This window comes from Phyllosticta citriasiana (genome assembly GCF_038021145.1).
Source record: "Phyllosticta citriasiana strain CBS 120426 chromosome Unknown IWZ02scaffold_2, whole genome shotgun sequence".
NCBI lineage: Eukaryota > Fungi > Ascomycota > Dothideomycetes > Botryosphaeriales > Phyllostictaceae > Phyllosticta > Phyllosticta citriasiana.
This window is the reverse complement of record NW_027117279.1, coordinates 1,115,802-1,137,687: the sequence shown is the minus strand read 5'-3', so window position 1 is coordinate 1,137,687 and position 21,886 is coordinate 1,115,802. Positions and strand designations below refer to the sequence as shown.

The 21,886-nt window shown below is 53.9% G+C and overlaps 7 protein-coding genes across 7 annotated transcripts; 1 reads left to right on the top strand and 6 right to left on the bottom strand.

The window, feature by feature from the left end:
- Nucleotides 1-444: 444 nt before the first annotated feature.
- On the bottom strand, nt 445-1,780 carry IWZ02DRAFT_129852 (uncharacterized protein). Its single transcript, XM_066761612.1, has 2 exons — nt 1,670-1,780; nt 445-1,620 (listed from the first exon to the last, which is right to left on the bottom strand). Exon 2 carries the CDS (start codon nt 1,570-1,572, stop codon nt 703-705), a length of 870 nt encoding a protein of 289 aa, XP_066626122.1. The 5' UTR covers nt 1,573-1,620; nt 1,670-1,780; the 3' UTR covers nt 445-702.
- On the bottom strand, nt 1,781-3,885 carry IWZ02DRAFT_129820 (uncharacterized protein). Its single transcript, XM_066761611.1, has 2 exons — nt 2,132-3,885; nt 1,781-2,065 (listed from the first exon to the last, which is right to left on the bottom strand). The coding sequence occupies exons 1-2, from the start codon at nt 3,788-3,790 to the stop codon at nt 1,940-1,942; spliced, it is 1,785 nt and encodes a 594-aa protein (XP_066626121.1). The 5' UTR covers nt 3,791-3,885; the 3' UTR covers nt 1,781-1,939.
- A 455-nt stretch (nt 3,886-4,340) lies between these two features.
- On the bottom strand, nt 4,341-4,697 carry IWZ02DRAFT_442005 (uncharacterized protein; the record flags this gene model as incomplete). Its single annotated transcript, XM_066766940.1, has 1 exon — nt 4,341-4,697. The coding sequence occupies one exon, from the start codon at nt 4,695-4,697 to the stop codon at nt 4,341-4,343; it is 357 nt and encodes a 118-aa protein (XP_066626120.1).
- IWZ02DRAFT_441994 (uncharacterized protein) lies at nt 4,590-6,832 on the bottom strand. Its single transcript, XM_066766939.1, has 3 exons — nt 6,267-6,832; nt 5,667-6,203; nt 4,590-5,617 (listed from the first exon to the last, which is right to left on the bottom strand). The coding sequence occupies exons 1-3, from the start codon at nt 6,574-6,576 to the stop codon at nt 5,001-5,003; spliced, it is 1,464 nt and encodes a 487-aa protein (XP_066626119.1). The 5' UTR covers nt 6,577-6,832; the 3' UTR covers nt 4,590-5,000.
- A 4,083-nt stretch (nt 6,833-10,915) lies between these two features.
- Nucleotides 10,916-12,205, top strand: IWZ02DRAFT_129563 (Ser-Thr-rich glycosyl-phosphatidyl-inositol-anchored membrane family-domain-containing protein). Its single transcript, XM_066761609.1, has 3 exons — nt 10,916-11,351; nt 11,408-11,471; nt 11,526-12,205. Exons 1-3 carry the CDS (start codon nt 11,202-11,204, stop codon nt 11,987-11,989), a joined length of 678 nt encoding a protein of 225 aa, XP_066626118.1. The 5' UTR covers nt 10,916-11,201; the 3' UTR covers nt 11,990-12,205.
- Nucleotides 12,206-17,566: 5,361 nt separating this feature from the next.
- IWZ02DRAFT_487425 (uncharacterized protein) lies at nt 17,567-17,895 on the bottom strand (the record flags this gene model as incomplete). Its single annotated transcript, XM_066769361.1, has 2 exons — nt 17,567-17,724; nt 17,853-17,895. The coding sequence occupies 2 exons, from the start codon at nt 17,893-17,895 to the stop codon at nt 17,567-17,569; spliced, it is 201 nt and encodes a 66-aa protein (XP_066626117.1).
- Nucleotides 17,896-19,897: 2,002 nt separating this feature from the next.
- IWZ02DRAFT_129508 (uncharacterized protein) lies at nt 19,898-21,608 on the bottom strand (the record flags this gene model as incomplete). Its single annotated transcript, XM_066761608.1, has 2 exons — nt 19,898-21,242; nt 21,583-21,608. Coding segments are annotated over 2 exons (1,035 nt in total), but the record flags the coding sequence as incomplete, so codon positions are not given.
- Nucleotides 21,609-21,886: the final 278 nt, after the last annotated feature.

Below are 21,886 nucleotides of genomic sequence, written 5' to 3'. Positions count from 1 at the left end.
TACACTTTCAACTCATAACAGAGCTGGTGCTTGAAGAGCGGCTCCAAGCTCAAAGACGTTTCGAAATGAAAGTCGTTTTGGGCAAACACTCGCGATTTCATGTGCAGGATTGATTCGTGACCATGCCCCCCCCCAACCCAGCAATCTTTTGCCCTTTTTGTCGAAGTTCAACATGTCCGCCAACATCGACTAGTCGCCGTGGTCACCTTCATTACTCTCTACCAAATCTGCAAGAGTCCGCTGAACCTCGTCAAAGAACAAAGTTTTGTAGCAAGGATTCTTGTCTTTCTCGTGCAGATGCTTATCTTGAATGTGTTGGTGAAATTTTTAGTCTTCGGCGCTCGATTCATAAGATCGCCCCAAAGAGAGGCTTTCGAGGTGGAGGTCTGTGAGGATTTGGCAGACTTGTTCCCACCGCCTATCCAGCAGGGTGTCGAAATTGAGGGAGAGAATTTTCAGCGAATCCTTCTGCCGCTTCAGGAGTAGTTCCAAATCTTCAGGATTGGCCTCGAAAAGATTCAAGATCAAGCTTATGAGTCCGCCTGGCCGAACGGAGGTTGAAATTTCCTTGACGACATGTGGTTTTAAGCATACTGTCCGCAAGCCGGTTATAATCCCGCTGACTTTTAACGTCGTCAAATTTGGGCACGCCTGCAGAAATCGGCCAAATGCTTGAGCGTCTTCATTGAGCTCGGTTTCCTCCTAAATTGTCACATCGAAAGTGGTCAGGTTTTGCAATCCCGGGATTGGTCGAGCGTGCGAGAGACGTAGATACTCAAACGTTGACAGCAAGATGGCTCCTATCAAAGAGTGTTGGTTTCCATGAGGGTCGATCCACTTTGTTTTTTCGTCCTCTAGGACAACGCGATCGAGTTCGAGGCCAGTGATTTGCGTCTTGCTGAAAATGATGCCTGCGAGCAAGAAGAAGGCAGCTTTTGTGGCAGCCTTCGAGATGGAAGTTACGGAGGGCGTGTATTTCCACCAGTTTTCAGGACTTCTCACGCCTCGGAGGCGAGCAACAGTCAGATTTTCGGTCGAATTGAGAGCTTCCGCGATACAGGGAATGTCTTCAGACTTGGCTTGCATTCCTGCCAGGGCGCTAGGGTCTTGCCGATACTTGTGACACAGCTGCTCAAACTTCTCCAATTCCCCGTCCAGCTCGTCTGGTAGCCCGATCCTGATATTGTCCGGAAACTCTGGAGGGTTGAGGTCTCGGGATCTTTCATCATCGGCGAGGGAAACGCGCATATTGAGAGACGTTGCTGGGAGCCTCACTTCGTTGATTCTTGTCATGACCTGAAGATACTTGAAGCCTTGTGGACTGGAATCCACCTCGAGCAAATTGCCGTTCGCTCGGAATGATTCATGTCCTTCGCCTTGGATATGTTTGACGAAAGTCTTCAGAACCAAGCTGTCGACAGATCGTGAAACAGCCTTTAGGCTGACAATATCTTTGAAGTCGATGTACTGAACAATCGCATCAAACATCTCGGGTGGCAAAGTATCGAGTCTGCGGAGTCCTTCTAGTACATGTATGGGTGTGACAATGCCGTTGTGCTGAGGAGTATCCATGGTAAAGATTGCTGGTGACCGATAAAGTGGTGAATGTCGACGGGGGATCTTGGAGCGTTAGCGGAAAAGAATGATCAGTGAGAAGAAGGGACTGCACCAATGCGAGTGGACAGAAACCAGTACACTTTAATTGGTGGAGCAGTTGATAACGATGTTTCCAAGTTTCAGAGCGGAGAACCGATCGATGATGTATTGTGAAAACGCGGCGGAGTGGACAACATGAAGCGTCCTTGTGTGTGTAATTGGAAGGCGCACACTGCTTACGGCCTCGAGAAACGCATTGAAAGAAGGCAGGCACCAAGATTGGCCCGGCACCTGTAGCTTCCCATAATGATTACTCGGTTTGCTTGATACCTGTACCAAGGTATCATACCACGAGCTCTTTCTCTTCAGACAGTGAAATCTCTTTAGCGTCCAGCGCATCAGACCTCAAGTCACCGCCAAAGAACTCTCTCGCCCAAGCGGCCGTCTTCGCGTCTATATGCTTGAAGTCCTGCACAGCTGTTTGTCAGCAAACATGTCCCTCAACTGTCCTCTAACAAAAGCGAATTAAACTCACACATGGCCAGCCAGCAACCTGATCATATTCGCAGCGAACGCTGACTGCCGATGCCAAAGCATCCACCAGTCCAGCTCTCAACCTACCCGCCGCGTCCGAGCCAGCTGCCGTACCTCCCACGTCGACCGAATACCGCGAATCGACCGGACAGAACCAAAACCCTTTACTCCAATGCCCTTCGCGCTGGTACTCATAACCGCGGCGCTCCTCGGCGTGCGGAAACTCGATACAGTAGTAACGGTCCTTTTGCAACTCATACAGCGGGCCCAGACGGAGGAGTGCAAGGTTGGAAAAATTGTCAAGCGGGTAGAGGATTGTCTGTCGCACGACGCGCTGCCACGACGCATCAATGAGGTGAAGCTTGGACAGGCTTAGGCGCTTGAGCGATGGGCGCAAAGTGTCCAGGAGGCACTCGAGGTCCCGCGGGTAGACGACGAGATCGAACAAGTGCAGCTTGGACAGAGAGCTGGAGCAGCGTTGCAGGACGCGCGCGACGAAGGACGGATCGAAGAAGGTAGAGTCGGCCGGAGCAAAAGACAGGGAGCGCAGATGCGGCAACGCGGACAAGAGGCGGAGGAAGGCAGTGTGGCCCTTTTGTGGCGACCAGCCAGGCGGCGCGTTTGTGCGCTTTTCACCGTTGGAGAGCCGCACGAGAAGCTTTGTGATATTCAATTGGTTGAAGTGGCGGCTCGGCTTGTCGAGGACCCATGCGGCGACGCCCTCGCTGTGGGAGACGACGAGCTTTTCGACGGAGACGTTGTTTTTGATGACGAGAGACAGCAATATGGCGGTGCGGCGATCCAGCACCTCGTTATCTGCCGTCGTGACCGCGTCCTTGAAGATGCCGGTGTAGTCCCTGACGAAGCCGATGCCGCCCGTCGTGCTCCACAAGTACGAGTAGTCGTGCGAGCAGACCTGCAGCTCCTTGAGGCACCTCAAACGGCCCAGCGCTTCGTCGAGTAGCTTCTGGTCCTCGTTGGACGCAAACAGCCATTGCTGGTCGTAATAGCAGCGGTAGCAGCGCGAGCGCATCTGCGCCACGTCTTTGGCCACGCAGTCGACGAGGCGGACGTCCCTTCTTTTGGCCAAAACGGGCAAGTTTTCCTCCCACTCGAGGAACATGTCTTGCGTGCCGCCCAGACTCTCGATGCACCGCGACAGGCGGTCCTTGTTGACCATCATGGTGTTAACGAAGAGGCTTTGGATGGCGTTTGCGATTGGCTCGTTGGCCGCCAGGTGGTGGAACGTCCGGATCGACTCATAGTGCGGCTCAATGAATATGCGTCCCTTTTTTTGAAACTCGCTCTCTTGGGACAGAATGTGCTTGTGGACAAACCAGTACCTCAGCTTGCATTCGAGATGGCGGCATACCAGGCGCAAGTTGAATGCGTCGCAGGGAGGCTCCACCACATCTTTCGCTGCCGCAACCGACCCTGGAAGAAACGAAACAATGTGCTCAATGATCTCAGTGGGCAGCATATGCAGATTCTGACATGGGTCCTCACCGAATGAAGCGGCAAGGCTTTTCGAAGGGCAAGTTGACATTGTCGGAGGAGCTGTCCCATTGTGGACTGACATTGTCGGCGCCTTCTGCTGCTCTTGAGTCCCGCAGACTTGGAGCTTTTTTACTTTCTCCTCTTTCAACGGCGGGCTGGCCATCGTTGCTGTACAAAAAGTACACGTGGACGGCGTACCAGTTGTCTCGCTTCAAGTCCAGCATTGGGTTTTCGCGTCCTAACCCCTCCGTTTACGACAAGACTGCAGGTTGATCAGCGAGTTGTTCACTTGGAAAGCCCAAAGAAGCACCTGCAGTCTTGAACTCTTCGATGAATTCCCTTTCCAAGAGACATGGCCATTGGTGCAGCAAGGCAAGGAGGCCTTGGGTAGCATCAGTCACGCGTCATGTTTCGTCCCCTGCCATACTCTGCCGTCGCGTTAGCCGCATCGGAAACATCATGCGGCCTAGTCAAGGACGATTTGTGGACGCGTGTGTTGGGCATTTGTCGGATCGTGTGCCGTGTGAGGCCTCTGGAAGGGAATGGCAGCTTCCAGTCAATAGGTGTGGTGGAGGGACGGAAGATGGATGACTAGAGTCCTATTTTTAGCCGACGGATACGCCACCCGGGATTCTGCAAGAAGGACAGTACTGACCAATCAAGTTGAGCCATTCCATGCACAGCAGAGACTTTATGCGAGTGTAGCAAATCATTCACCGATGATTGGTGGCTGGCTTCGAAGCCCTAGTCATGTACTCATAGGAATGGAGAGGTGGTTCAAAATACATGAGCACATAAATTGCCTTTGAATGAGAAGGCTCGTCCAAAAGGAGCCTCAACGGCGACTTTAGCCATATTTGGAATTGCACCAAATTCAGACAGCAAAGCAGTAGGCAGTGAAAGAAGACACAATCGGTAGTGGTTGGCCAATCCGTAGAAACGTCAAACAGAAACACAGCAGGAAAAAAAAAAAAAAAAAAAAAAGGGAGAATTCGGTTTATTGAAACCGAATACGACTGGTACCCGAACGCAAAATACATGGGCGTCGGCATCAACAACGGGAACGCCATCGCGACGATGGCAGTGCGAAAGCGAATGCCCACCCAGAATTTACCATGGCGCGAATGTGCGCAAAACTTTTTGTCCCCAGCAATATAAAAGAGACTTTTTAAGCAGAGACTGACCTTGCGATACCCCTGGGTATTTTTGAGGAAAAAAGGGTGACACGCAGGTGCGTCGTTGAATCGTGAGTCGTTAAACAATGAAGAGCCGTTGCCAAAAGAGCAAAGTCGGTTGGCGCAAGGATGGTGGAATGAAAAAGGCCCACCTGAGAGTGGAGAGAGGCAAAGGAATCTGTCGGGAGATGGGCGCAATCAAGCGGCGCACTTCACCCAGCCTCTCCTGATGCCTTCCAAGAAGACGCCCTCATCAACGCGCTCAAACACACCCTCCTCGTCCTTTCCATAGAGACCTGTGCTGCCGTAAGGACCCTTTCTGCTGATTTCTCTTTGCCCAGGCCACTCGCCGTCGGCCTCGATCTCCGGAATCTGCAAGTCGCCATGCACAGCATTGACGTGCGGTTCAAAGATGAAGCCACCAAAAAACAGCTCCACGGCCAGCTCCTTGCCGAGCGTGCTCCGGCGCCTGATTTGTGCCAAGGCTCTGGCATCGGCAAGTAATTCGGCGAGGGGTTCAGCAATGCGCGTGCTAGTCGCACCTAAAGTGCTGTAGTCATGGTCGCAGAGACGCAGCGCACGGACTTGGCAGTCGCCGGACCAGCGGACGGACCTGTTGCTGAAGAGGGCAGAGCACATGGAGGGAATGGAAATGGAGAGGGTGACGAGACGCGGGCAGGAGGCGAGGAGCTCGCAAAGATGCTCGTTGGAAGATGGAGAGCCGGGATGAGGGTGGTAGAATCCAAAGGCAGACCGTGGAGAGTGCTCTAAGACGCGGAGGGTGCGGTGTGAGGACTTGACGATGGCCATGACCCCTGCAAAAAGTTAGCGGGATGCCTGAAAATTTTCAAGACAACGCCATACCGTCAATGGAAACAGTGTCGAGGCAGGTGGCATGGAATTCTTCGAGGGCCGTGGCCGTACGAGCAATGGCGAACAAGTCACCATCATCAATTGGCATGAAGGTGGTGTTTCCAAACAGTTTGAGCTTCTTGAGCTTGCTGAAGTCGACCTCGTTGGATTGGAATGGCAGATGGTTGACCTGATTTTCGGCGTCCCTGGCCTGCATCTTTGTCAAGATGGTGGCCTGAAGCTCCAAATTTTCAAGAGGACTCGGCGAGTCGGGACGCAGGATTTGGCACCATTGATCGGCGTTCAGATGACGCGCCATGGTCCAAGGGATGCTCAGGGAAGTCAGGTTGGAACAGCACTTTAGCGCGCTGAAGATGCGTGCGTTGGTCTCGGCCACGTAGAAGCCGTTGAACCACATGCGGCGAATCTTGTTTGCCACGTCAGGGTACTGGTTCAAGAGCTTGACCGTCTGCTTCAGGTTGCAAAAGGGGTCGCGATAGACTGAAGCGCCCATGGGCCTCTCGATTAGTTCGTAGGCGCCATATGACTCTATCGCCATGGTTAGAAGAATTTGACTTGAACTATTGAGATGGTCGGTTGACGATGGCTTACCGCGCTTCATGGGCAGTTCAGCCCAACGCTCTGCGCCTTTCCACTTTCGGATGTACACGTCTCGCATGGCATATTCGAGGGCCCACGCATGCCACTTCTTGCAAACGGCTCGAATGGCAGCAGCGGCGTCCCATCTGAGAATGTCCGGTGGCAATGGACCGCGGACATATTTCTGAAGGGAAGGCTTTGCCACTAGGCCGGGCGCCTGAGAAAGGCCAAAGGTAAAGGTAACACCATCGCGTTCATTTAGCTTGGTCGACTCCTCGAGGATGGTGGATAAGATCTCGTAGGGGAACTCGTTGAGGTGCATTGGAGTGTTTACTCGAGTGGGCGGTGGAAAGGTCGGGTGGAGACTTTTCCTATATAAAGAAGTCGTGTCGCCAAGGAGGGGAAGCTAGACCTCGTGGGTGCGGGTGCAGACAAAGAGGAGCAAAATTTTTGCAGAGTCACGATGAGGCGCCTAAGGTTCTTTATATCGAGGTCAAGGAGGGTTGAGGAAGAAGGACGTAAGACAGCGTTTCCGCGTGCTCGGGGCGCCATGTTAGTCACGGCAACCAGGCCCACGGCAGGATGGATGGATGGATGGATGAGCTCATAGGAGTAGCGAGGCGATTGGTCAGCCTGGGCAGGCCACGGGCAGCGTCTGGTCAAGCGAAGGAAATGGCCCTGTCGGAGCTCGTGGACAGGCTCAGGGTCAGGATGGAGAACAACACAAGGCCCGATCCGAGGGTGGTTTGGTATGATGTTGAGCATCATGGATGGCATGGAGGACAGCACAGGCTCGTGGACGGGCCTGGTTCGGGACCGACGCCTAAGGTACGGGCGTGATCACAAGGTGCAGCCAAGCGTCTGAGGCCTCTGGTCGCTGAATTCTGCTTACCCCCAGGAAATTCCCAAAGCGGCAACATTCATGGCGCTATTACCCCATCGAATGCACCACCCTGAGCTGTCTCGACACCTGGTGACGGCTGCGTGATTCGTGTTGACAATTGCAAAGTGGCAACTTGCATGCATGCAGTGCGAGACTGGAGGCTGCTCGGCGACGCGACAGGAAACTTTTTTGCACCGACAAGACAACCGTCACCGAAGAAGCCGATGCCTTCAGTTCCTCTCTCCGGCTCTGGGGAGATGACTCAGCGCTGCGCCGGTTAGGGGAAGAATCTCGGATCTGGCCGCTGCTGGACGGAGGAACACCAGACTGCACCAACAGCCTTCAGTTCCTTGGTTTGCGTCATTCAGACAGAACTTTCCATCACCACCTCACCACCTCATCATCATTGCCAGTAGTCATCAGCTTCCGTTCCCGTGGACACCGTTCGGTGTCGCTTGACCCCTCGTCCATGCAGCGGCCAACTTCGTGCCTCATCATTCGACGCCTCACGCACGCAATTCGTTACCAAATCAAAACTGAGTCTGAGTTGCGGTCCCTGAGCGACAGATTGTCGTGAGGTAGCACAGAGGTTGCATGCATCAGCCCAGGAGAACCACCATCTCCGCGGACCGCCTCCCCCCAGGTACTCAACCCCACAGACACAGACTTGGGGACAGCAAACGCGCCGTCAGCCTCATCCAAAGACAGGGCCGTTTTCGACCTGGCTCAAGTCGTCACCCGTCAGCAGGGCCAGCCTCCGCATTCGACTCCTCTTTGACCAAAGCTTCCTTGCATCACTTGACACATACAAACGGCCCCATACGCCAGCGCCCAGCCCAGGAAGCGGAGAGCCGCCAATTTGGCCAAGTCAAAAGCAGTCAAGGCAAGGCTGGAAATGCGGGGAAGGCCGTTTTTGTTACTCATTGTTTCCGGCCTCGTCTAGCATGTCATGACGCCTGGTCCCATCTAGAAGAGCTTGGAGCAGCCAGGACACTTTGTCGCATCACATGACCGTGCGCCCTCGTCTTTCCCCAGATTTCCAGATTTCTCTCACGCCATCCCCAGGCGAGGGGCACGTAGCGGGCCCGAAAAGCGGGACCTACCTTACCCGTCCACCGCCAGAGAGTTGTTGATCCCATGCCACGATGCATCTGTGTCAATTTTCACTGGTCAATCCGGCTTGTTGCGAGCCGCCCCTGAACTTGTGCCATTCTTCCCCAACATCTTGCCGTGACGCGGCCATCAAGACCACTGCTTAGTGGACCGCCTCAAAATGTCAGATCTTTCAACCGAGTTTGGAACCATCTCGCATCAGGCTGTCCCTTCAAGCATTGCGCGTTTTTGACCCCGTTCGAAACATGTCCCGCGAGCTAGATGCTCCGCGCGCGGAGACAACCCTCTCTCCCCGCTCAGAACTCTTTGCCCGGAAAGGGAAAAGTGCCGTTCGGAACTTTGCTGATGATGCGCTTCGCAGGTCAACGTGGTAGACCTGCCGCTTCACCGATCCCCGGCAATCCGGATCGAAGTGCATGCCAGGAGAGCTTGATGTGGAGAAGCATATGCCCCAGTTACTTAGCCGAGTTGTGCGCAACAAAAGGGCTGAGCGAGTTGCACAACACCTTGCCAAGCACACTTCGTGATAGAGTTGGGTCCATCATCTTACAGCATCCTCGTAGGCCGAGTAAACTCTGTCGGAGAGATTCTTGAAACGTCTTGTTGCGCGAGAGCCCCAACTCTTTGAACAGTTTTCTCTTCTTTGTTACGCCAAATTCCAAGAGCGTGGAGCCAAAGGCAGACCATCCTTACGGATTTTTGTTTGTCCAAGACCTGTCCAAAGTTCTTGGCAGATGGTTGCAAATACTTTTAAGAACGGCTGAACTCACCTCGCTTCCAGGATTCCCCCGCAGTTCATCGATCGCTGCAAGTTTCGTCGCAACCATGGGGAAGAAACAGTCCTGACGTACTGGCAGTATCAACCTGCCTAGGTAGTGGTGCTAGACATTTTCCAGCTGCCGAGAGACACCAGCCAACAGCCGAAAAGCACCCGTCACGCCAAGGTTTTGTTCGCGAAACTGCTGCCTACCAACAGAACAGGCGGAACGAAAGTCCGACACAACACAGCCTCAACCGTCGTCATTCTCCTCGTCAGAGTTGTCATCGGACATGATCCCGTAGGTTTTTTCCCAGCCACCATGGGATGCGACATCAAGCGTCGGATCGGACGCTGCGGCGAATGACACAAGCGCGGACCATCTTCCTCGATGGCAGACCGAGGATTCCCTCAGTCCGAGTCTAACGAAGTCAGGAAAAAGTGACGGCGCAGGCTGGTAAGGCTGATGGTCTACGGCAACAGGGAGGAGAAGGGTCGAAATGGTGCACTGTCACGCCAAGACCGAGAGTACGTGCTACCCACGTCGGAGGAAGTTTGCATTTTCATGACCGTTTCATGCCAACCGTGGGTCTTGAACGCCTCACCCCAAAGTTTGACTGTTTCAAAGAGGTGGAGTGAAACGTGATAGCGTTAAGCTTACACCACAACGAAACGTCGATCTCCACTTTATCGTCAAGGCTACATGTAGACTTAACGCGCAATTGTCGCCGTGACTACAGCCCTGAAGGCAAATCACAAGAGGTGGTCGTCTGGTCACGTCGAGTGGAATATAGGCAACGGCGACGAGGATGTGGGGCAAGAGAACCCCGTCAACTGTCGGGACAAGAAAGCTTGGCTTGGAATTTCCTGCATCAAGTCGGAAGACGCCGTTCTGGAAAATCTTCTGCCGTCAAGTTCCGGCGTTGACGATGGTCGTTACGGATCCCTCTTGGAAGACTACATGTCAATGGGCGAATTTACATGAAATGGGTGCGCGTTGCACTGATGCAGAAGACGCGACAGAAATCGCTATGGCCCTGCATGGAAAAGGACAAGAATAGCATTCGGCCGGCCGGCACATCATGTCGAGATCTGAACCAGGAAACCAGAAGGTTCTTTGGTCATCAGGTGACGTGACGCTAACGATTGGGTTGGAGTTTGGCCGGCCCATGCAGGCCCATGTCAATCTGCAAGGAACGGAACTACCGTCGCACGCGCGTCCACAGAAGCGTCCACAGCGACGAGAGTGGTCTCCGGGGCGTTGTCGAAGGAGCAGCATGGCAGAAGAGGCACAACGAATCCTGCCCAGGGCGCAGTGTCAAAGGAGCCTGGCTGAAGGCGGCGGGAGCAGCGTCAGGTCAAGCTTCGAACGAGGGTTGACAGGCAGACGCCTGCTCCAACGGCGGCGGCCCTGGTGGCGCTACGCAAAATGCGCACAAGGTTATCCGGAAATTGCGAGCCACAAAATGCAGCGCCGCGAGCGACGATTCGATGCGATGGCGTCGGAAGAGCAATGCTGGAGAAGCCGACGGCAGGTCGAGGTGATGCCCAAGAAGAGGTTGACAGCGGAGAAGAGGTGGTTGCGGGGGGTTGGGGCCGACGGAAACAGACGACCTCCTTGACGGCAACGAGGCAACGAGGCAACGTCAGCGCATCGCAACGCGACTACGCAACGGGAGGACGGGAGCATGGATGGCAGCCCCTTTCCCTTTCGCGCAGTCCCCGGGAGGCCACCTAAGGTACTGCCTGTATGGCCACCTTAAGCTCCGCTAGCCGCATTGGGGCCGGGATGTGCCTGGATGCAAAAAAGGGAGCCCATTGGACCACCACCGCCACCATCTTCGTGAGCAGAAATTGCCTTTGCCCAAGCCTCTATTTGTGGACCCAGCCCAAGCCGCATTCCTGGCCGCGACTCTTTCGTGCATTCCTTATAGTGCCATCGACGCCGCGCCACTTCTTTGCCCTCTGCATCACCGCACCTTCCCTTTCTGCACCAAAACAGTGCACGGCCTCTGCTGCCGACTAAATATCTATCACCACTTCCGTCCAACCTTTCTCTCTCTCTCTCTCTCTCTCTCTCTCTCCACCACCACCACCACCACCAACTCCATCCAGCATCTTACACTCGGCCACTGCGCACCACTTCTACAAGACACTCACCCAAGACACACCGTATTGCATATCCATTCTCACAATGCGCTTCTTCACCACCATCGTCAGCGCCTTTGCGCTCGTCGCCACTGCCGTCGCCCAGTCTGCTTCCGTTCAGATCACCGACTATCCTCAGTCTGTCACGGCTGGTCAGACTTACACCATCAAGTACACGGCCACTGATATCAACAAGGTAAGCCTCACCTATCCCCACACGATACAGAGTTCGCTCACTGATCAATTTCCCAGCCTTGCACCCTCACTCTCCGCCGCGGTAACCCCAATGACCTGACCACGATTAGCACTCTGACCAGTAAGTCACCCCTCTCCGCCTTAGACGCAAGCGACAGCTGCTGACGTCTTGCAGCCGACGCTGTTGGCGGATCCTACGAGTGGAAGGCCGACTCGAACCTCAAGGCTGGCACGGACTACGCCTTCCAGATTCAGCAAGGAAGCCAGATCAACTACTCCGGCCAATTTGGTGTCAAGTCCGAGGCTGTCGCTACTTCCGGTCCTTCAACGCCCCTCATGACCCCCACGTCCCTGTCGACCATCATCAACAACTCGACCATCCGAACTCCCATGACCCCCATGACTCCATTCAACGCCACCGCTACGCCCATCCGCACCCCTACCGGCAACGCAACCGTCCGCATCCCCGTCACTCCGACTACTCCTGGCGGCGGAGCTGCTACCACTGGTGCCCAGGGCACTGGCAACCAGGCCGCTACTGGCACCGGAAGGGCTCCCACTGGCGCTGCCACTTCTATGGCTGCTTCGTCTTTCGGCCTGGTCTTCAGCGTCGTTGCTGCCATGATTTTCTTGCAGTAAACTGCCCGCCAACAGGATGCATGTGCTGCGCATGACAGTGGCACCTGACGCTTGTATTATTTCTGCTGTGCCGGATCCGGGTCTGCTTCGCATGGGAGGACGTAATCCGCATTTGATTCTCAAGGCTCTCACTACCACACTGGAAACGGAAGGATGGCAACACGAGGCGGCACGCGGGTGTGCTTGGCAGCGGCCGGGCCGACGCGATGACGCAAGGATGCTCGGATGGATCAAATGGGTTCGGTAGTGGATGTTCCAAAGGACAGGCGTTGACGCACAAAAGTTGAGAGAATCGAAATTCAGCGCCACGACGCAATAGCTGAGGTCGAACGACGTCCAAGCTGCATGGCTTTGTGAGTCGGGCTCTCATTTTCACCTCGCATGCGTGGCACCTGGCGCTTCTTTTCTTCTTCCCCATCCAATCCACCCAGTCAGTGGCTTCTTCTTGTATTCCTTCTGTTCGATTCGAGCACTTCGATGTAATTTCTAGTACACCACACCTTTTTTTGTTCGAGCACTAGTAAGATTCGAGCTTCTTGTCTTAGAAGAAGAGGCACAGGATTAGACGAGATTCGATCGTGGAACGGAACGGAACGGCAAATGATTTGGACGTGCTTGACGCGCATGCGCAAGGGAGGCTGGCAGGAGGAAAGCATAGGCAGAACATCAGAAATGAAGGCATTATTGACCATTGAAATGACAGACGCATCTTTGGTTGCACGACGATAATTGGACTCGTGATTTTCATGCGACTGCGCTAAACGCGGGTTGTTGGCGTGCGCAAGCTGAGGTTTGCTTCTTCTAGGAAAGCCTAAAAAGTAGAGTACGACGTAAATGTATTGTTGCCGTCGCTGGACAGCAGAGTGTATACGAAGTTACGCGACACGCAAACTCGAGCTGCCCACGGTATCTCTCGCATCGCGCTGGTCGTCGTCGTCGTCGTCGTCGTCGTTTTGCAGGTGGTCGGCCGTTTCAACGTCCCTTGTCACCTCCACCACCACCACCACTACCACCACCACCAACTACCCCCATCCGTGCAGCCAAGCGCTTTTGCTCTGCCCTGCAGTCAGTCCACGATCCATCATTCATGCGTGCTACCATATTTTATGCAACGCTAATTACCAACCAGCTAGTCTATGCAGGCACAATAAAGGGACGTGCAGCGCAACAGTTTCATTATTCGTCCTCGCAGTCGCCACAGCCGTCGTCGTCGTCAGCGATGGTGGGAAGGAAACGTTGTATGGGTTCAGAGAGGGCGGGAGACCGAAGCTCGATGCCGGCCGGCCAGCCGGCCGGCCGTTTCAACTCGTTCGCTCGCTGGCTATCTACGTGTGTACCTACCGTGTCACTCAGCTCGGTTGGGTTGGATTGCCACGTACGTACTGTGCTCGTGAGTTGGGTAGGTAGGTAGGGCATCCATGGCGTGGTTGGTTGGTGTGGATGGCGGGGGTATCTATGCATGTTGCGGTGTGAGTGCGTGGTGGTCGGGCAAAGAGGTAGTGGTGGTAGAGATGCGAAGGTCGCGAGGCTGAATGATGGGCTGGCTCATTGACTGACTGACTGACTGACCGACCGACCGACCGGCGGGGCTCGCCGGCTTCTTGTTGATTTCCTCCAGTCATCTGCATTTCTCCTTCTTCTTTCCATCTCCTCTTCTCCTCTACCCAACTCATTCACCGACTCACCACGAGTCCATCCAAACCTCTCTCCCTTCCTTCCTTCCTTCCTCCCTCCCTCCTCGCATGCCCAGCGTGGCGTCTGCAGCATGGCAAAACAAACGACGGTCTGGCCCGGCCCGGCCTATCCTGCATCTCAGATTGGCAGAGCAAGGCATCACCTGAAGATTTGGAGAGCGCCGGGTAACAGCACGTCGTGCAAGGGATCTGATGTGGCGTGGCTTGCATTGCACAACGGCCCTTTCGCGTGCGCCCACATCACACATGCGACGGCACTTCCATCTTTCTTTTCCATCTCGGTTCGTAAACGTGGGTGGAGCCTCATGTTGCTCCTTGCTGCCGTCAGAGGCTCGTGTCGTTTCGTCGTCGACGTAGGAGGCGGTGGTGGTGCGTGCTGGGGCTGTCCTTCATCCTGGGTTAGCAGCAAATGAGCGTCGCTGCAAGACGCAAGGTACACTCTTCCAGAATCACAGCGGCCTGTTCACCATCTCTGTCTCTCCGTCTCCAAAGACATCAACGCCGATTTCCTTCTTCTGGATTGTTTCATCGCCAACCATCACCATCGGTCCGCTTCCGTTCCTCTGTGGTCGCCACCCCCACTGGGTATTCAGCTATCAGCAATCGCACGCCACGAGGCGAGGCGATCAATTCCTGACTACCATGCCTGCTTTCCTGCAGCGGACGGGCCGCTCCCGTGGCTACCCATGTAGCTGGCTGACTGGCTCGGTGGGGATAGGTAGGCTGCCTGAGCTGACAGCGTGAGATATGGCAGAACGATCATTGCTTCTCTTCCTTTCGCCTTATTTTTCCTGCGTCGCTCGTGCGTTGACGCGGCCTGGCCCGCAGAAGAAGAAAGGCGTAAGGCAGCCAAAACAAGCAACCAGCATTTAGATGAGCATCGGTCTTTTTGGCGTGGAGTGTCTAGGCGTTGAACGCACCTCGTCTTCTTCGACTATTTTTGTCGAGTCCTTAGGTCCCCAACTTCTAGAGAGGCAAATTCAGATGCACAAACGACAGTGTCGCAGGGCCCATCGCCCCATCACCAGGAGCCGGCCGCAGTGGATTCGGGTGGATTGATGTGCGCCGTGGGCTGGGAATTCGACCAGGCGTATGCGCCAGAGACTTGATTGGCATCCAGAGGTAGGTTTGGCTGCCACAGATGGCGCACTTTGTCTTCTCGCTATCGGCTTTGAGATCGATTCTGGTATCAGATTTACGTGCGCATCTCTTCAAGAAGAATGTAGATGACAGCCGTCGATTTGTCTGGGACTGATTACTGCTGCTGCTGAACGAAGATGCGTAACTGGCATCTCAGGAGCTTTCTCCACAACGCTAGAGTTTCTTGAGTTCATGGTTTCGTGTGTGTCTTCCTCCTCGAGTGCTTGTTGCCAACCGTTAGACGAAGACGAAAGGTGCCGTTTCTATCTCTTTAGTTACACCGCGCAGCCTCTTTCAGAGCTCGAGGGGTGCCACTTCTCGGCGTGGCATGACTGACCGACTTATCATCAGAGTCACAAGAGCATAAATCACCCACACCCTTCGACAACATGTGCACGGATGACATGTGGTGTCTCAAATGTACCTCAATATCTACCGGGTATACCACGATTCAACCCGCGCCTCGCTCCAACAACGGTTCGACGACTGACGTTTCCCTGCATCCGTCAGTCCACATACCCGGACTAGACTTGAAAATGCTCAGGTGCCAGAACCATCTTACCTGTGCTCCGGCCGACATCAAGACACGACCCACCCCACCAAAAGCAAAACAACCATCCATTCACTCACTCACTCACTCACTCACTCACGCCACAACCACAACCCCCCTCGGCACCGACTCCGCGTTTGCCCTCTGCACCACCTCGCCTCCAGTAGCAGCGCCCCCTTCATTCCCAGCAACAACCCCCACCATCATCTGGCTCCGCCTAATCCGCCTAACCGCGTTCCTCGCTCGCAGCGGTATGACGATGATGGCGACGCAGCAGGCGACGAGGATGGTCACGAAGACGGCGATGACGACGACGGCGGCGATGAGCGATGTCGCGAGCGGACGGCGGGACATGGTTGAGTGGGTGACTTGAAGATAGGGAGTAGTCTGGGTCTTTGGCTGAGTGGCTGGCTGCAGATCGGATCGGATCGGGGATGTTGATGTTGATGTTGATGGACCCACGTTGATGGGATTGTGGGGTGAGTGGGTCCCGTGGACCGGTTTGTCGGTTTCTTTGTTCAGTCCAGTTTATAGGTAGGTATGTAGTCAGCTAGAGCCTCAGTGCGGTTGCTCGGGCACCGTGGGCGGACTCTCAACAGACGGGGAGACAAATAAGAAGGAGAAGGAGAAGAAGAAGAAGAAGAAGAAGAAGAAGAAGAAGAAGAAGACAACAAAAGTTAGGTAAAGGTAGCTTACCTTCACTGCAGTCAGTCCGTTCGTGTCTTACAACCACTTCTCACTGCCTTTTTTTTTTTTTTTCTCTCTCTCTCTCACGCATCCAAAAGGCGGCCGTTCTCTCGAAATGGAACAGAGGAAGGCGCCTCCTGACAACAAGAAAAACATATTTTCGCCATTTCGCCCACTGACCATATACATCTTCAACAAGGAGTCTCTCTTCTAATGCAGAAGCAACGCGTGGGGATGTGCACAAAAAAAGCAGGATGATGTTGTTGACGAAAAGCAAAAAAAAAAAAAAAAAAAAAAAAAAAAGAGCTGGCGAGTTCGTTTCGTTTAACATTCATGATAGACTGACTGAGTGACCCAAGTGTCGGAGACTGGGCTGTCTAACTAGCGCGCAGATATCTGCCAATAGTTCTCAATCAGCAGAGCCAGGGGTTCGCTGCGGCGCGTCGTCGATGTTGATATTGATGCTGACTGATAAATTTCAAGGGTGCCAGCAATTCGAATTCTTTGTCCAGTATATCTATCTACTTAGTTCCCCTGTTCCAACCGCCAGCTCCCAAATTTTCATTGCACCAACATTGGTAGTTTCCGTGTTGTTCGTATACATGTGTGTCGACTGGATTAACCGTGTGCATGCTGAATCAGGTCATCTTTTTCTCCTTTCACGCAGCCATCTGGAGTCGGTCGTCTGCGACTGTCCTACCTCGCTGACAACAAGTCAGGCTCGTCATTGCGCAAGCCCGCAAGTGACCAGCTTCGACCAGTTACCTTATAATGAAGTATACGGGATGATAGAGAAGAGGGCAATGAAGCTGTATGACATGGAACGACTCTTGCCTTTTTTGGCTGTGCTCTAATCAAGCCTTGCAGTTGAATACTTGGCCGACTGCCCGATCACGTCAGCTGCCGCAGGAGATACCTGGCGAAGAAGAGAAAATATGGGCGAAAAGGACCGAAACGAAAGATGATTATAGCCAACTTCTCTCCTGCTTCTGTACGTACAGTGCACCGTCCCTCCGCGTCAAAGTATTAGATGCACACTGCACACACTGATGGCCCTGCGAAGTATCCACTTGTGGCAACGCCCAAGACTTTTCCCAAGCACATGGACACTATTAAGTCTTCGGCGGACATGGTGATTCGACTCTTTATCAGGAAAGAGACAAGGAGCAGTCAACCAACTACAAGCACAACTCGACAACGCCCCTTTCTGTGTTCCCACCCATGCACCAAAGCGAAAGACCCAACGATTCAAAGCGAAGAGCGCCGCCGCGGCTTCGACGGACGCTTGTCCGCTACAGGCGGCTCCGAATTACTTCTTTCCCTCCTCCTGGCACTCCGATGTCTCCTCTCTTGTGGTGCCACGCTCTCAGGGCTCGTAGTATGTCTAGCCGTGTCGATCCAAGCGCGGCGTCTCCTCGGAAAGCTATCACTTCGTCTCCCTTGAAATATGACAAGATGAAGAGGTCTCCTGTCGGGTCCAAAAATCGGTTCTAGGAAAAAGTCTCTCTAAGACTGGCTCCGCGCCTTCCGGGCCGCGAGCTTCTTGTGGATGAATAGGGCGACGAGAAAGATGGCAACGGTGCCGACGATGCAAAAGACGAGAATGACGCCTGGCTCGCGCGCTGCAAAGTTCTTTTTGCGCTTGAACAATTGGTGAACGTGTGCTGCCGAGTCGTCAGACATGGCGCGGCGCGCATGAAGCGAGAGGGCTTGTGCAAGGGCGGGCATTTTGCGCGGGCCGATGTGGAGCGAGTGGGGTCTGGGGGCAGTCGTCAGTTTAGTTGTTCGCTACCGGGACGAGTAGAGACAATGGCAGGCTTTCGAGGAACTGCCATGTTGGGTCCACAATGAGTCGCAAAGGGCGCTCTCCAGCTGCGGACAGATCGGATCAGATTGAGCTTATCGCGACTTACAGTGTTTTCGAAAGCCTGACGCGATTGCGATCCTAGCAATGGTTTGGAGGTCCTAGAGCTGGAGACGGCCAAATCAGTCAGGACGAAACCAAGTCGACAAGTCGAGTGACGTAGGAGCGGATGGATGGGAGAGCGACAGGTCTCAGGTTCGCAACGGACGGCGGTCGGGCCCAGCTGCGGTATTTCTGAGCTCAGGCAAGTGGAGAGAGAGAATCGAGGCGCGTGGCGTTGCGAGGGAGAGTCAACTGGCCGTGCAGAGGGATCCCGGGCAACAAGGTACCTACAGCTGACGATGTGCGATATGGATGGCGGGAGTGATTTTGGAATGAAGAATGCAACTCAATTGATGAGCGACGGGTGGGTAGAGAGGGCGGACGAGCAGAATCGAGGGAGAAGGAAGTCTTGAGTTGGGCGACGGCAGAGAGGAGGAGGAGGAGGAGGAGGAGGAGGAGGAGGAGCAGCCGGGCTGGAGTGAAAGGTGCAGCAGATGTTTGGAGAGCGCGACCATGGCCATCCAGCCCGCTTCTGGCCTAGCGGCGGGATGCAGGTCGCTGACCTCTCACTCCTCACCTCACACCCACGCCGCGTGCAGTCTCACCATCCACCCTGCATCACTGTTGCTGAATGCTAACATGATGCCCTCTCCAAGGTCACTTGGATCAATGGCTGCGCCTGTTTGCGGGGGTGGACCGCCGAACCGTGCAAGGTCTGTGTGTCGGCTACAGTATCCGTCCACTCTGCATCTCCGGTTCAAAGGGAGCCAAAGACCCGATGCATGCCAGTCATCCGCATCATTCTGAACCGTGGCTGCTTATCAAGCTCTCCTTGGATGCGCTGATAGCTCGCAGTCTTTACGCAACGACAGAGTTTGCGCCGGTAGCCACATATAGGATCGACGGCTAACCGGGATCTGCTCTGGGTTCGGTAAGCTTGGGCCATTTCTCCACAATTTCTCGCTTCTTAACAATCAAACTTTCTCCTTCACATTCTGCCTGTCCCCAAGTCCATCATTCTCTCCCACAATTCCATCAAAAATCCATCGTCATGAAGTGGTGTTCAATCGTCGTGTTCCTGTCTCAGCTCATGCGACCCCCACGCACCCCCTGCCGCTGCGGGGAGCTACTCGAGATTTTCACCATCCGTTAGGCATGATCCTTCTTCGACGCTTGAAACTAGACGTTAGCTCAACCTCAACTGGCCACAATTTGGTCCCGCCTATCGACGAGCCCTTTCATCATCTAATAATCAATTGGACGATTTTCAAATTTTGACGCGTCTGTTTGATTTGTTTGTTTTTCGCTCTTGAGTATTCCGTCCCAATTTGCAAGCCCACATCATTGATCTCATATCGGCATCAACTTCACCCACGCTGTCTTCACTATTTTCGTGCACTACTAGCGCCAAGGAATCTTGAAGAGGTCATTTTGCTTTTGGTCGGCGCCGACCCAGAGAAAAGAAAGACGGAGACGATAAAAAAGCAACGGAGAAATTCAACTCGCGCAGTCGACCGAAACTTGGCAGGGGGTCCAAACATTGACCAGGAGCTCGCAAGGAGACCCCAAAGCAAGCTCGGCAGGGAGCAAGGCATGATGATGATGTTGATGGAGCACAGGGTCCCGAGTGGAGCTCAACGGAAACCAAGGACCAACGGTTGGTTCCAAGGAGGCTACCAAAATTTGCAGAGATTCCACGTGCTGTACGTTTCCACGAGGGGAGTGCGAAGTCTCGATTCGTGGGAATCACCATGACCACCAACCACCATCTCGGCCAAGTGAACAAAAGACCGTCACAATGCCTTTGCAAGCTTATGGGAGGTAAAAAGAGCTTCGACTTGTTTTCATCTCTACAGAGGTATTGGCGAGGTCGACGAACTTTGTCTTCAAGTCGGATATATTGAACACTCCATCCACGGTACCATCAAGTAACCGACCCACCAGCAAATTGACGCGTCGGTGTTGTCGGAAAATGGCAGCAATCCCAACAGAACATGTTCGACTTCTGACCATGGTCCATTCAAATCTCTATATCTCCAAGACTGTGCAACCTCTTCTCGACCATACACAAACACCTCAAAATCAACGCATTGCGAAACCATCAACACAATGTTCACGCATCTCCTCAATTTCCTGTACAATAAGGGCCAGCCGCGCGACTCATCTCACACGTGGGATGCCACTTGGTCGTCCGAAGTCTCTTGGGTGGCAGTAGACGCGTCAGAAGCGAATCAAGCCACTTACGACGACAACAACATCAACCTCAATCATGGCCATGGAGAGCAACAGAGCAGCACTGACGTTGGCTCCACCGACATAGACCTCGACAAACCACAGCCCAACCTTCCCGGCACCCTATCACTTACCCGGACAAACACGCAGACCTCAACAGTCAGCGACTGCGAAGACGCCGAAAGCAAACGATTGCAATCCCAGCATGCGCCCTCGACTCGATCATCCACCAGCTCAACTCTTGTCGCGCCCTCCGGCGAGAATGGCACTGCAAACGCCAGTGTCGACGTCGTCTTCGATGGGCCCGGTGAAGCTGACGCGGCCCTGATTATGCGCGCTTTCGGCACATCGTCCATCGATCCGATGACCATTCCTCTCGCTCTTCCCGACGACGGGTATGAGGAGACTGATTTGGGGAAGCCGTCGCCATCGTCGCCGCCGCCATTATCGACACAGACGACAAATGGCAAAAACAAAGCAGCGATCACAGACTCGAGTGCGCAGACTGGCGTCTTAGAAATAATAGCAGCAGCGGTACTGCAGAATTTGGAAAGCTGGAAAATAATACGAGAGCAGCAAAGGCGAAAGGACGCGCTCGAGGAGCAAGCGCTGCGACAGATGCGCGCGCGGAGACAGGGACGGACGCAGACGCCGGCGCTCGGGACGAAGGCTATGAAGACCACAGGGCGACCGTCTGAGATGATGGACGTGGGGTCGGAGATGGAGACCGGGAGTTGGTCATCGCTGTCGGTGGCGCCTGGATTGTTGTAACAAGAATTTGAAAAGTAATCGCATTTGCCGTATTTGTTGCAACATGCTGTCGTGGGAAGATTAAAGCGATGAATATTGAATGACAATGTCAGCTCGCTGCCTGCCCCCAACTGCACAACCTCGACTCGACAACCCCCAACGCTGCCCGACTGACTTATCCACGCTTCATTGAAAAGAACTATACATCCGCCGCCTTTGTGTGCATCATTCACACACCTCTGCTCTTTTCTCCTGCACGCCTCTAAAACCACCACCGCGCTAGCAATGCAGCAGACCAACCGCCCCATCCGACCCCCACACGACTATAATGCAAGCAATTACGAAAAAAAAAAAAAAAAAAAAAAAAGAGACCCGCAAGAGGCGCCGTCAACGCCTCAAAGTAGCCCAAGACCGGCCAGCCTTGCTCAAAAAGACGAACCAAGCCAAGCCCCAAGCAAACAAGTCAAGAGGCGACCAACTGAAAGACAGAGCAGCAGCCAAACCGACAATGCTCAATTGTCCATGACGCCGATCGACAAGTCACGCATGCAATCAAGAAAGCAAGCAAGAAGAAAGACGACAGAGGAGCGAGCGAGCCACGAAGAAACAAGGGACAGAAGGTTTAACTGACGGCAGTGGAGCAAAGGAGAAGAGGGGGTATCTATGCTACACGAGAAGGACAGGATGCGGAAATGCAAGGTACGAAAAGGGCAGAGTATGTGAGAAGCCAGCGCTGTAGAGACTGAGGACAGTGGTAGAAGTCTGTGCAATTGGTGGGGCAGGCAGAATGGAAGAAGGGGGAGGGAGAAGGGTAGAGAGATGAAATAAAAAAGTGAAAGTGCAAAAAGAAATGATATAGACAAACATGATGGCTTCGTAAACTTGCCACAGAGACCAGTCCCGTCGTTTTGTCACCAAATCCTTGATTATTTTGCCTC

What these genes read in the sequence shown, in the direction of transcription:
- IWZ02DRAFT_129852 (XM_066761612.1), bottom strand. Translation starts at nt 1,572, where the DNA reads ATGGATACTCCTCAGCACAACGGCATTGTCACACCCATACATGTACTA.
- IWZ02DRAFT_129820 (XM_066761611.1), bottom strand. Translation starts at nt 3,790, where the DNA reads ATGGCCAGCCCGCCGTTGAAAGAGGAGAAAGTAAAAAAGCTCCAAGTC. An exon ending in AGGTTGCTGGCTGGCCATGT is followed by an intron (nt 2,066 to 2,131) that starts GTGAGTTTAATT and finishes ACAGCTGTGCAG; the next exon opens with GACTTCAAGCATATAGACGC.
- IWZ02DRAFT_441994 (XM_066766939.1), bottom strand. Translation starts at nt 6,576, where the DNA reads ATGCACCTCAACGAGTTCCCCTACGAGATCTTATCCACCATCCTCGAG. An exon ending in TGAACTGCCCATGAAGCGCG is followed by an intron (nt 6,204 to 6,266) that starts GTAAGCCATCGT and finishes CCATGGCGATAG; the next exon opens with AGTCATATGGCGCCTACGAA. An exon ending in CGACACTGTTTCCATTGACG is followed by an intron (nt 5,618 to 5,666) that starts GTATGGCGTTGT and finishes AACTTTTTGCAG; the next exon opens with GGGTCATGGCCATCGTCAAG.
- IWZ02DRAFT_129563 (XM_066761609.1), top strand. Translation starts at nt 11,202, where the DNA reads ATGCGCTTCTTCACCACCATCGTCAGCGCCTTTGCGCTCGTCGCCACT. An exon ending in CGGCCACTGATATCAACAAG is followed by an intron (nt 11,352 to 11,407) that starts GTAAGCCTCACC and finishes TCAATTTCCCAG; the next exon opens with CCTTGCACCCTCACTCTCCG. An exon ending in CACGATTAGCACTCTGACCA is followed by an intron (nt 11,472 to 11,525) that starts GTAAGTCACCCC and finishes GACGTCTTGCAG; the next exon opens with CCGACGCTGTTGGCGGATCC.